Source organism: Mastacembelus armatus, chromosome 7 (genome assembly GCF_900324485.2).
Source record: "Mastacembelus armatus chromosome 7, fMasArm1.2, whole genome shotgun sequence".
In the NCBI taxonomy this organism is placed as follows: domain Eukaryota; kingdom Metazoa; phylum Chordata; class Actinopteri; order Synbranchiformes; family Mastacembelidae; genus Mastacembelus; species Mastacembelus armatus.
In genome coordinates, this window is record NC_046639.1 from 24,111,523 (window position 1) to 24,125,212 (window position 13,690).

General features: G+C 41.6%; 1 protein-coding gene across 2 annotated transcripts in view; it reads right to left on the reverse strand.

Moving 5' to 3' along the window:
• The window catches only part of mtcl2 (microtubule crosslinking factor 2), a 71,089-nt gene extending 60,951 nt beyond the window's left edge, over positions 1–10,138 (reverse strand). For both annotated transcript variants that reach the window (XM_026332471.2, XM_026332470.2), the window contains exons 1-3: positions 8,816–10,138; positions 4,723–4,824; positions 4,263–4,385 (exon numbers count right to left, since the gene is read on the reverse strand). In XM_026332471.2, the coding sequence (XP_026188256.1) occupies positions 4,263–4,385; positions 4,723–4,824; positions 8,816–9,808 (1,218 nt within the window). In that variant the 5' untranslated portion in view covers positions 9,809–10,138. The remainder of the gene's footprint in view (positions 1–4,262; positions 4,386–4,722; positions 4,825–8,815) is intronic.
• Between the last annotated feature and the right edge of the window lie 3,552 nt (positions 10,139–13,690).

Sequence of the window (13,690 nt, forward strand, 5' to 3'; positions counted from 1 at the left end):
CATTAACCTTTTGGACATTTACTCAACATTCTGGCCTTTCAATGCCACTTTAGAGAACGTTACATCACAAGTAATCTGCTTGATGTCTAAATATAAAACCATTATGTGTGACAGCTGTCCCAGTACAGGCTGTGTTCTGTCTATCTTTGGACAGAGAGAGAGAGAGAGAAAACGAGGGACAGAGGAAAGTGACAAAGGATGACAGAATGTGATGAATTCTCACAATCCTTGACTTGTTAATTTGGCATTTGAAAAGTGCAACCTCACCTCCGGCATCAAACAGTGTCATAGCATCCATATCACACAAACAGACATCATACAAACATGAATTGGTTCGTCAGTAAAATGTTAGAAAATTGAAAAACAACTTCATATTGCTTGTTTTGAGGTTGAACTAGTGAATATTTTCATTTCGATTGCTTAATGTATTATAAGATTAACTGATTGTCAAACTCTTTCTGCGGATTCACCAATCAACTGATCATTTCAGCAACGACCGTCCAATCACAGCTTAGCAACCGTAACTTGGCACGGCCTCGCCTGTCACATTTCCTACTGTAAAAATGCAGACAAGTGGAAACCTCAGTGCCGCACTGTCAGCAGGGACACTTGCAAAGACACTGTACTTGCCACATGGTAGGATCTGTCATGTGTATGTATGTGTATGTGAGATGGAGAGATGCAAGATGAATGCTTTCCAGGAGCTCATACAGTACTACAACAATCTGGCATCCAATTTTAGCTCTCACACACACACAGACACACATTATCACACACTGTACATAACACATGGAGATGAGGCTGGTTGTTGGCCCTTTTCTGATAAATGTACCGCTGCTTCCCAGCTCTTATCTAATGACTGGGTGTGCTCCTGTGCTCCTGCCTTTGTGAGGACCAGTTTGAGTTTAAACCTTGAGGGAGAGGAAAGTGCAGGCATTTTGTCCGATCCTGAAATCTTCTAAAAGACCTTTTGAATGTTACTCTTAAGGATACTGTCAGAATAAAGCTCAAGTTTAGTTATGGGGTTAGATTTGTAACTATGATGGTTGAGGTCACAGATATTCTGGGACAAATGTGTGTGTCAGGCCAAAAGATACAGCAAATAGTTGTTAGGATTCTCATAATGTCAACACAGCACTACAGCTCATGTAGCTATAGCACTGAAGTGGTGTGATGCACATAGAAAGCAGGGCTGTGAAAAGTTGAACTGACTTAGAAGTAAGAAGTGAGAAGGAAGAGGAAGAGGAAGAATAGAAATAGGTTAGAGAACCAGAAGAACAGCATGGAGAGAAATGTGTCCATTTCATTTACTGTATATATTTTTTACCTGTACACAAGTTCCATATGTAGCATAAACACTGTGCACAGCCTTGTAAAGCTGTCCTGGTTTACAGTGTAACAGTCAGTGGTCTTTCCTTTATTTGGGCAACCAGCAGCCAGAACACAGACTCCATAGTCCCTCGCTGCTTTTAGAGAAAATATGTCTGTACTAGTTGGGTAAAGTGGTTCATTAATAAATGGAAATGCTCCAGGCTGAAATCGGGATCAAAAGAACCTATGTCATAAGTGACATAGGTTAATAGGCAGCCCCTTAAGGCTGATGCAGAACTGATTCTCCCTGCAAATACGGTGAAGTACCACTGTGTTGACATCATGAGAATCCTAACAACTATTTCCTGTATCTGTGTGTGTGTGTGTGTGTGTGTGTGTGTGCGCGTCCAGATGTGCGCACCCTGTGGGAACCAGAGTAGTGTGTGAGTAGGGCAGGAAATGATGTTAGAAATTCTCATGGAAATTCGGATTGTCATAACCTAACTAAACCCCCACAAACATACACACAACACACACTCAGAAAGTCACGTACGAGCCAAAACCCATAAGATTTTAAAAATAACACAAATAGGAGCATGTGATGTACATAAGGAGATGCCTTGGTCTCATAAGTGACAAACCCATTTGTACAAACAAGTCATTACATTTTTCTCTTTCCCTAAAAGTCACATGAACAGTGAGACTTCTTAGACAGACAGTAAATTAACACAAATTACAGTATAAGAACTAGAGAGGGCAAAGAGTGTCTGTAAAGTCCGTATGTGCGTATCAGTCTGTGTGTGTGTGTGTGTGTACATCTGCTGATTTGTGAGTCATCAAATCAGGGCCTCAGTATTAGCTGTAGTTAAACCAATTAGTTTTATAAAGCAGCTCAGTGCAGAGAAACTCAAGTCAAGGTCAAGTTGATGAAAGAAGTACAACACAAACTGGGTGTGTCCAACAAGAAAACTCTCTTATTGCACTACCATTTAGCACCACAAAGATTATATGCTGTAGACAGATGCATTGCTTTATTTCGTATCATTTACTTAGGAAGAGCCTCCAAAAAACCTGCTGTATTCTTGTACTCTAGCTTTTCTGTGGCAACACATGAACCCAAGGCCTTTACAGCTGCAAACGTTAGTATTAATACTTGAGCTTCAAAATATTCAAACTGGTCAAATGTTTATAGCCACCGTCTTTTTTCCTGTTGTTGAACTGCTTTTCCAGTAGGGCTGATTCACTGTTGACTCACAGAGGCAGGAGTGAGTGTTTTATAAGGCTAATGATGAAGCTACCAGAATAAACAGAGGAGGGACTGCAAAAGAGAAGCTTAGCAATGGCTTAGTGTGCACTGACAGACAGACAGACAGACAGACACGCACACACACGCACACATGCACGCGCACACACGCACGCACGCGCACGCACGCACACACACGCACACACGTGGTACAGCATGGTGTAACCTGACCTGGCATCTGAATCTTTGGCCCAGCCTTCAAGAAAACACAAAAAGCCACGCGATGAGAGAGATTCAGGGTTGTCTGACTGCATTTTATCTTTTAGGTTTCCTGTGTTAATGACCCTCCTTTACTAACAGACTTCAATCTTTACTTTTTTTCTTAAGCTTCCTCTTACTGTTTTCTCCATTATCTCTGACCTCTTTGAATCCATATCCCAGTGCTATCACTGACAACGATTAAAATTCCAGTCAGACTCCCATATTAATTCTAATGTATTCATACTGTCCTAAATATTTCTCAATTTCCTCATCACACCTGCGTTTGCTTCTTTTATAGATTATTCTTAGTTTCTCGCTTTACTGCTTTTTGTCTCTTTTAGACGTTTTTTTCCTGTTTTCCTCCCCGCCTCATCCTCACATTCTGATTGGCTGGTTTGAATTTTCAAGCAGTAACCGATCTTGGTTTTTTTTTCCCCTTCAGTCTCAGTGCACACACATGCCCAGACACAGGATGTACGTTCGTCTTCTTCCCCTCCCTCCTTTCATTCTTGCTTCCCTGTTTCCTTCCTTCCTTCCAAAACAACCACATGGTGAAACAGCAGCAGAGAGATGGACAGTAACAGCAGGCGGAGAGCCCTTGGACAGTGACATCACAATCCCTCTCTCACACACTTTCTCTCTTAGAGTGTATAAAAGCCTCATTGTATCCTCCATCACATGGAAAATGTTGCACGAACACTGGGAATTTGACAGAGTATGTCCACAGTCCAGGGCCAGCATGCCAAAAAAAAAAAAAAACACACACACAGATCTCAGTGTGTTTACATATAACTGGCCATTATCATGGATTGTTGAATGGGTTGGGATGACCATTGTGTACAAGGATGCTTAGAAAAAAAAGAGTGTTTCTGCTTTACGTATACGTTTTTGTGTTTGTGCTGGGAGACTCGAGTCTTTCTACAGTACATATGGCGTACATTACGTCAGTGTCCTCACAATTATAGAAAGACAATTACAAGTGTATTAACACGTGTATGATCCATTTAGAGTCCTAATGTGGCATTCAGTGTTTCTAAGTTAATATGACTTATTCCATATATAGTTTAAACAGGGGAATTCTTTAAACAAATTAGAGGAAGCCAGACCTCAGCACTGTCTTGTGACTTCAACATTATGAAGAAAATGGGTCATAACAATGGTCTTGAAAACATAAAATCCATCCAGAAGGGCACCATAACAAAAGACAGCATCTATTTGAGGTCATCGCATCTTGGGTCTTTATCTTTCTCTGGTAAGTGAGCTACTCTTAGAATGAGCGGTTTAACATCACTACTATATTCACTAACAATATTACATATTTCAGATATGTAGTATATTATCTGTATCTAGGGCATAAACAGCAATAATATGCATCTTATTGACTTCAGGACCTCTCCAATCTCCATTTAGCCATTTTAGTCATTTGCTTAAACACATAATCACTTACTTTGACGTCTTGCTCCAGTGTTCGAATCAGCTCTCCGTCCACCTGCCCTGTCTGGGCCACGCGAATGGAACGCCGCTCTGCCTTCCTCAGTCGGTATTGCAGGATGCGACAGGTCTTGTTTGCCTAAGAACCAGAAACAGAGTGAATAGATTATATTATTTCAATTCACTTCATTGTGCCTTCAGGAAAAACTCACCTTTCAACAACCTTACAACAGAAGACATGCAGCATACAAACACGTAAAACAATAGGTGGATTTCCACCCAAATGCAACGCAAATTGTTTATTATTTTAATTTCAAGAAATCTAGCAAATAATAAATGCACAATAATGCCCATTTCCATCCATTGTTGTTGTGCAAATATCAGGAATCAATTCATCAAAACAAACAATTAATTTTCCTGTGTGGTGCAATTAAAACATTGCAGACAAAGAGGGTGCAACAAGACAACACATGTACCTGCTCCAGCTGCTGCCGTAGATCCTGCAGCTGGTACACATCATCTTCCATGTACATGTCTCTCATCTCCAGCATCTCAGATCTCAACTCCTCCATCTCATCCTGGAAACAGTAAGGAAGAGAGAGTGTGTAAGTGAAACGGTCATTTTTCACATGAAATACCATCAGCCGAGTACACCTCCATTAACAACTTGCAGAAACAGACAGACACGGTATATAAACAGACAGACACGGTATATATTAGAGGCTTCTAACCAAACATTTCTGACTGCGACCTATAGTGAAAAGTAAATAACCATTACAAGAATTAGTCTTCTTAAAATGAAGTACTATGTAAAATTACCTAAAGTAAGATAAAAGACGTCATCAAAAACAGAAACCCAGCAGTATGGCATGCTGAGTAATATGATACTCTATAGATTTCCATTTTTCCTTCCAACCCAAGAGGCAGTAAATAGCAGGTCAAAGGTCAGGGTCAAGTTATTGGATTACATTAGAGGAAACTAATGGTCCCTGCATGGAAATGCAGTCCCTGCAGTGACATTATGAAGAAAAGAAAGGAAATTCCCACACTCTAAGATATAAAGTAAAACTAAACAAATATATAATTTAAATACTAGTAGTGATGAATGATGCATACGGCCTGACAGCATAAATTACATCATCTCCATTAATCCGATATGAGGTGCAACGTTTGTATTAGTGCGTATGTGTCTGCAATTATAGTAACCACACCCAACTTTATGAAATCACAGTCACTAGGATTTATGGAACAGAAAGGGGTGTTACACAGCAGTGTAATGTTGTATACATTGTGTGTTGGTTTAAAGCCGTGTACATATGATGTGTAAGCATAATAAGCAAAAGAGAGCTTCTGTTGTAGTAGTACTGCCGTCATAATTTACTACAGTGGAGAATGTGGGTCAGCGCCTGCAGATCTTCAACGGCAACAACAAGAAGCTCTGGGGATGTGTATGCGCAGACTACGAAAGCAGGACAGGCAACAACAGTGGGCAGGGCGTCTCTGCGCCTCCACCACCTAAACAAACAGTTTATGTATGGGTATGAATCCTAAACAACTAAGGTAAGATGTCCGACGTGCAGACATCTCTGTGTGACAGCATGAAAAAGAAACCGAGACAAAACATGTCAGCAGAGAATGAGAATGTGAGGACATGAGACGAGGGAATCATAAGTTAATGTGGCAAGAGACTGAGAGAGTGAGAGTGAGAGAGGTGGTCCACTGACCTGCTTTTCACGGCTAACTAAAGAAGAACAGGGAAGTTGATTTCTATCATGTGAGCAACCAGCCAGTCAGGAGAAAGAATCAGCCAATCAGATCTTAGATTTCACTGAGCCAGAGGGACTGATGTTAGAAACTAGAGCTCATGCACATCTGCAGTGATAACAAATCTCACTACCTCCCAATGGGCTTACATCAGTCAATCGTTGTTGAAGTAGCCACGGTTGTCAACAATAAGTTATCAAATAAATTAAAAATTAAAGTCATTTCTTTTTCTAGTCTTTGTGCCTGAGTGAGCTAACTGGCTAACTTCATATTTAGCATTAAGATATGGGAGTGGGATTCAACTAGTTTCACCTAACTCTATTTTTCAGGAGGGGCTCATGTTTGTTCAGCCAGGCAGTGCCACTGAGGTAAATGACCCAAAAAAAGATAATAGCTGTCACAAATACAATATCTTCAGACATAATCTATTTTATAGTATCAGCACTGAACATATTGGCAAAAAGAAAAACAGCCTTGCATTCCACATGATTATAAAACTGTGACGCACTGAAGTCAGAAGTATCTAATGCCACTTTTTGCTCTGTAAACTGTTTAACTGCAACACAAAAGCATATCTAGGGAAAGATAACACTGAGTAGACTAAAGAAAGCATCAATATATGCTGTACAGATGCTCAACTATTAGCTTAAACTGAAGTCTCAGCACAGACATTCCTTGAAATTAGGTCCAGAAACAGTATCTGTGTAAATCTCTCTCAGGTTCAGCTGAAATATCAGCTCTGCAGTAAATGTCTACATGTTGTTTTTCTCATCTAAGTGCAGCATGTGAACCCAAATGATGATTTCATTGCTAAGCTTTCTGCTCAGTAACAAGGTGTTTGGCTGGCAGGGGTGACCGACTGTTGTTAACATGCCACATATTGACTATGTTGAGTTGACTATGCTGACTATATTGACTATGAGCATGTTGTGGCTGCAGTGAAGAAGTAGATGAGAGCAAAGTTAGGACTGCATGGCTGGTAGGCTGATAGGTGGAACGTTTAGAACACATATTTGGCCAAGATGGAAGATCTAAAATCGTAATTAATTAGATTTCAACAGCTGCACCAGCCAACAGCAGGTTTATATGAAATACATGAAGCGATAAGGGAAGGCACATAGTATAAAGTGGGTACTAAAAGACAAAAAGGCTGAACATTTGGATTAGAAACAGACAGAAGGACATGAGATGTGAAAAACAGAAATCGATGGGGAGAATGAGGGAGAGTATGACACCTCAGCAGAGTGCTGTTTAGAGCTTCTGCAACAACAGGCACCATCAGGTCCACTTCACTGCCAGGCCTCTGAGGAGGCTTCAGGGTGGTCCAGCAAGGTTCTGTAAAACCATGTTTTATGGTCCTCTAAATAATTAGCCCTGGAACGCCGCACACATGCCCAAAGGCCCAGCTACAAAGTGCACATACCAAGATAATATACAGAAAAAGAACAAGAGAGGAACCTTTCAAAAGGATACCAATCTAAAGAAATGATTTGTGCTGCAACTAATGATTAACTGCATTATTGATTAATCCACCAATTATTTCTGAAACCAACTACTTGGTGTGTAAAACACCATAATGCTGTAAAAAATATACGTGAGTGTAGCCCAGAGTGATGTAATCAGATGTTTTACAGCTCACAAACCAAAACCCAAAGAGGAATACTGAACGTTAAGCAAAGAAAAGCAGAAAAATAGTCTAGTGTAACCATTTGATATTTGATAGTGTAACCATCAAATAATCTGTAACTGGGCTGGAAAAAAAAGACAACTTTTCTTTAGGTTGGAAAACTAAACTAAACATTTTGAGCTCTAATGATTTGGGCCGATACCCACAGAATGAAGTGGAAAATACAGTGACCATGATCAAAGTTGAATAAACTAAAAAACCTCTGATGCACAGATCCCTGAGAAAAGACAGGGTGGTCCCCCTTCAATCACCCTCCCCAGCCGATCTCTGACAATTATTGGCTTGTCATGCTTAAGGCCCTGCTAACGTAAATTGGCCTCCTCCAAATCGATCACTCTGAAGGCAGAACAGAGCTGCCTGACTCCTGGATCCACGTATATCAGATTTCACCACCTGTGGACCTGTGGGAGCTGAGAGACGCGTTGAGTATCAAAATCTGAAGACATAACAGTCCCACTGAGAGTCCAGGTACTTGTGCTGATGGACTGATGGTCTGGTTATTCTTTTACGAGCTGACGCTTTAGTCAGTTCATTCATGGTTTCACTTCTGCAAAAGTCAAACTATTATTATCATCAAATACTAATTATTTTACTTCCCTAAAGTGCAAAAGGACTCTACTCCCGAAGCAGGTTTCACATGAGACTGAGAATCAGTTCAGTTTGTTGAGCAAAATCACATCCTCACCTCCACCATAAGCCATTATCTGGACCAAATACTACATCGAGTATACTACGTCAAAGTATTTCACGTTTCATCTACATCTGCTGATACTTCAAAGAAGGCATGCCATGTGGCTGCCTCAAGGCTGCATGTTTTGCTGGCGTGTTACTGAGGCTGCAGACTCTATTCCTGATATCATCCTTGTGGTGAGCAGCCTTGGGTGACTGGGGAACATGTCAGAGGGAGAAAACTAACACAGCAGATTCAAAAAGAACACTACATGACAATAAAGCCACTAATAAAAGATGCACATATTTTAATGCTGTCTGTCAACAACAAGCTTTTCCAAAGGGTCCCTGATACAAACGTAAATTCTTAATAGCTGAGAGGTGAGCACTGATAAGAGGCTTTCAGTCTGCATTTATAGCTGACACTTAAAAAGATCTATTGGACTTACTTTGAGGTAATCATTCTCAGATCTTAGCTCCTCTATTTCCCTGACAAACTCCTCATGCATGCCGTCCATAAACTCCTCCGTGAGGTCTGAGAAAGCCAGGGATGTGCTTGCTGGCACCCTGCTGTCAAATGAGGTGACCGACCGCTCCTCGCCCGGGGATATGCTCCCTTCCCCGGCCTCCAAACCCAGAGAGAGTCGGTCCTTGTCTTCTTTCTCCACGGAGGAGCAGGTGGCCTTGTGGGCGGCTTGTTGGCGAGCTCTGTCTGCCAACGCACCATCCCTGAGCGGCTTGTCTCCGTCCGGCCCACCGCCCCGGCTGCTCCTCGACTCGGTGTCGCTGCTCACAGCGTCCGTGGAGAGCTTGTTTTCCTCAGAAGCGCAGTCCGATAGCTCGGAGCTGCTGTCGGTCGGGGAGAGCTTCCCGGGGGCGCAGCCGGAGTCCTTGGATAAATCGTCGGATCCAATGCTGGCGTCCGACACCTTCCTCCGCCCTCCGGCGCTTTTAGCAGCTTTGCCTGTCGAGGTCTTGGACAATGCGGACGAGGACTTGCCGGCAGGTCTTCCCCCACCGCTCTTCTCCGCTTTCCCGTCCTTTCCAGCAAGGCTTCCCACCGGGCTTCGTCTGGAAATTCGGCTCCCTAGGTGGATGGCTCCCGGCTTCACACTCAGCGTCGGAGTCCCAATTCCTCCCCGGATCTTTGTGAGCGACCACCCGGGTACATCCTTTGGTCTGGCCGGGGACGGAGCCCGGTTTACCTTTTTCTTCTCTCCCCGAGATGGAGCGGACAGGACCGCAGTCAGCTCCGCGGTTTCAGGTCGGGGATTGTGCTGTTGCTGCCCGGGCACCGCGTGCTGCGTCTGCCCGCTGTCCGAGCCCTCAGTCCCGCCTCCGCTTTCCATCTTCTGCCGGAGATGAAGTCTCCGTTCTTTGGGCGAGGCGAAGAAGAGGTGCGTCGGAGAGTTATGGACATCAACCTCCTTTGTTTTTGTCATTCATTCCGTTTAGGTCGGAACAAGAAACAGAAATGAAACCTCCTATTTGGGGAAACAGGAGGCAGAAGTTCGAGTGAGAATAAACAACTGCAGAGCAACACAAAAGGAAGGATCCTCACTCCAGCCACAATGAGAAGAAACAGGAAGCGGAGTCCAAAAACTAGAAGGAAAGCTAAATGTTGTCCTGTTCTCCGCTGTGCGTGGGCGATAGGTTTGTAAATAATTCCGCTTTGTTGTGATATTTCTCCCTCTCCTCTCCTCAGGATGACTCTTTCATGGAGTAGCCGGTCCCTGCGCAGAGCAGCAGAGGGTGAAGACAGACAGCGGCAGTGTGGCGGCTGTGCTCGCCCTCTCTCCGCCCTGATATCGGGATGCAGCTCTGGAAGAGAGAGGGAGTGTGAAGCTCAATCCTGCAGCTCTCTGTCGCCACCTCGGCCACATTTAAGAGGGACACCCAGAGCATGCAGAAGAAAATAACGTGGATGTGTGTTCTGCATAAAGAGCCGTTTCACTGTGGCTATATTAATGATATAATGTTACACGATAACACATAAAAAACTGTGGGAGTTGCAATGAAACATCACTTAAAGACATTTATGCAGCCCATTGCTAAGGGCTATAGTATAAAACGCACTAACGTATAGCAACTGCAGCATGGTGGATTAATGGTTAGCACTGTTGCCTCACAGCTAGAAGGTTCCTGGTTTGAAACCCATCAGGGGCCTTCCTGTGTGGAGTTTACATGTTCTCCCTGTGCTTGTGTGGGTTTTCTCCAGGTACTCTGGTTTCCTCCCACAGTCCAAAAACATGTATGTCAGGTTGATTGGTGACTCTAAATTGCCCATAGGAGTGAGTGTGAGTGTGTGAGGTTGTTTGTCTCTATGTGGCCCTGTGATGGACTGGTGACCTGTCCAGGGTGGACCCCTGCCTTTCACCCAAAGAGAGACTCCAGCAGGTCCCTGGGACCCTGGTTAAGGAATAAGTGGGTATAGAAAATGGATGGATGGATGTATAGCAACTAGAATATACATCATGCAGACACTCACCTAAAATGACATTATGTGCCATTTACTGATTGCACTAATGGACCCTGTGCTGCTGTCTGCACACTGCCAGCATTTATTATTTATGCTTATCTTTATGCATACACATGTACATGTTTTGTACATATCAGTTTTGGAGCTTAATCTAATTTGCAAATCACATTCGTAGAATGGCTTTTTCAGAGTTATAGGCCTTTTTTTTTGTTTGGAAATCAGTTCAATACAAATTAGTTTATCCCTGTACAGAAAGCTAAAGCAAAAACTATGTGGGATTAGGAATCATTTTAAAAAACAAAAGTGAAAAGAATAAGGTTTTCCATCATAATAAACATAAACTTTTAATTTTGTTTCACAAAGTGTCTGGAGTTTTACACACTGGACTTGTTTATGTTCATAAAATAAATTAGAATAATCAGTGTACCACCAAATTGCACTGGCTGGGCTGTGATGGTTTGTGGTGCAAATATGTAAAAATAGACCAAACAAAAAAAACCCTGCTGAGTAAAATGTTACTGTGCATTAAAGATTACCATCCAGGATGATAACAGACATTATTTTTCATCAAATGCCCAAGATAGTTTTATATTACCAGGGGTTATCAGATGTCTGCAGGCAGAAAATCGGCCTGTGGACAGACCTGAACACAGCCATTACCATCATGATTAATTCACCTCCATGTAACTTTGTACAGTAGGTCTCAGGTTTCACCAGTCTCTTTTCTGTGCATGTGTGAGACAGTGATCTCATATTGGCTAGAAAAAGAATACAGCCAATTCCTCAGGCTACACATTTCCTAATGCAATTATTAAAAACCATCTTCTGAACTGTAGTAAAAGCTACTTGAAATTATCTTTGTTCTGCTCCCACATATTTACTTTCTCAAATAGTAGCAACTACTGTATATTCATGTTTCCTCATCAACTATGTGTACACACATTTACAGACATTGCATTATACCCTCAAGCGGCATTTCTGTTCATATTTACTCTCTGATAGTGGTCTGTTTGTGAAACTCTAGCCATCATCAGACTAAAGTGATATCATAAAACCAATACAAGACATCAGTTCAGTCAGTGGTGAGAGATTCACACTCTGTGAATGATTTATGAGCAGAAAACACAGAATAGCGAAAACTAAATCAGAGCAGTTAGAGTAATTTTTACTATTCAGGGATGCTGGTGATTCGCCATATATCATGCCCATAAAGAGAGCTTGTTTAATCCTGGCCATGTTTACATGCTTACTCTAATGTGATTGCTGTGACAATAATGGGAGTATTGCAGGACTCATGAAGATAAAACTGATTATGGTAATAAGGAGTCATAGATCACTGCCAGGTTTCTCTATTTGCTTCAGCTTGACTTTTAGGTTCAGTGTCTGCTAATAACCATGATAGTTATCATCATCCACTCAAAAAGTTATAATAACGTTAAAGAGTTATTTCAGCCAACCACATTCCGTTTCAGGTATTAACTTAACCATTTGTATTTGTAAAAATAATATTTTTCAGGATTTGTATTTTAATGTTTTTTTTCTATTACAAATGTGGGGGTAAATGAGGTTATGATCGCCCCACTGGCACCTCACATCATCCCACTGTCATCTAGCATTCAGTGGAAGGCTGGAGGGTGGATACCTAGTGGACCAACCAGCAAATAGTATTTAACAATGGGCATATTTTCCTAATTATTTGTGAAAAAAGAGCCTGAAGTGCCTTTCATAGCTGTCCAGACTGGGTAATCAAGTTCATGATTTTCAGTCTGCTTCTCAGAGTGGAAAATGCCCATAATAGAAACTTGCTGTACTTGCAAGTTATCGTCAGTCCAGTAATTGGAAAGCAGGCAATGTGTGTTGGTGGTTATAAAGACGAGCTGCATCAGCAGTACCACTGCCACGGTCTGCCTGCTGACATCTATACTTGCTCTCTTTTTATTTCCTCATTGCTGTATTTTGTTTTGCACTTTTTAAATTTAGGACCATTCTCCCCAAATTGTTTTGGGTTTTTTTTTTTAGGATTTCAGCCCAGTTTTGCAATTTTTGAAACATCAAAACACTCCTCCTGCTTGCTTAAAGTAGGAAGTGCTAAGCAGCTCATACATTTTCTATACCAGGATGGGATATCACTGTTTGATTGGTCTCTTTCTTTTTATAACTCCTATTGCATTAACAAAGGTGCTGGAAAATAGATTTTGCAGTTAAATAGTCTTCACCAGCAGCTTGTGATTTAACTTTGTATTTAGTCAGACACAAAAGCAAAATCAAACTTCTTCTTTAACAGCCAAATACATAAATAACTCATACCAATGAGCTTAGGCTCTTGTCACAGGTTTGAGTATGTGGGACCGAAGGTTGTCTTCTACCTCCATCTTGTGGTGAGCAGTGAAACCTGCAGTAAGGAAACAGGTTGAGAGTGTTGTGTAGGGAAAAACAACATATGAGGAAATAAATACCCAGTTTCTGGTGCATTTACTGGTTTTTAATTGGATGTGATCTTTCAGATATCCAAAGAAGTGTCATTTACATCTCATGTTGAAATATTTTTAAAATAAACCACTGTTTCTTAAGTTTTTATGTTTGTGTGGTATTTACATGACCTCCTCTTTCTCATCCTGTCGTCTGTTCTTGCTTCTTGCCTCCTCATCAAACCGCCATTGAAAAGAAAAATCCTAGTTGTCTGTCTGAATCTGCCTTGCAGCAACAGAACATTACTGAAGATGACATTTTTCTGTTTGTAGTCATGTGTATAGTTAAGTTACTTGTCACTCTATAAGATCTTTTAAAATTTCTTTGATGTCTTTATCCTTAGAGTTTGACTTTTTGACGTTTTTTATAGGTGATC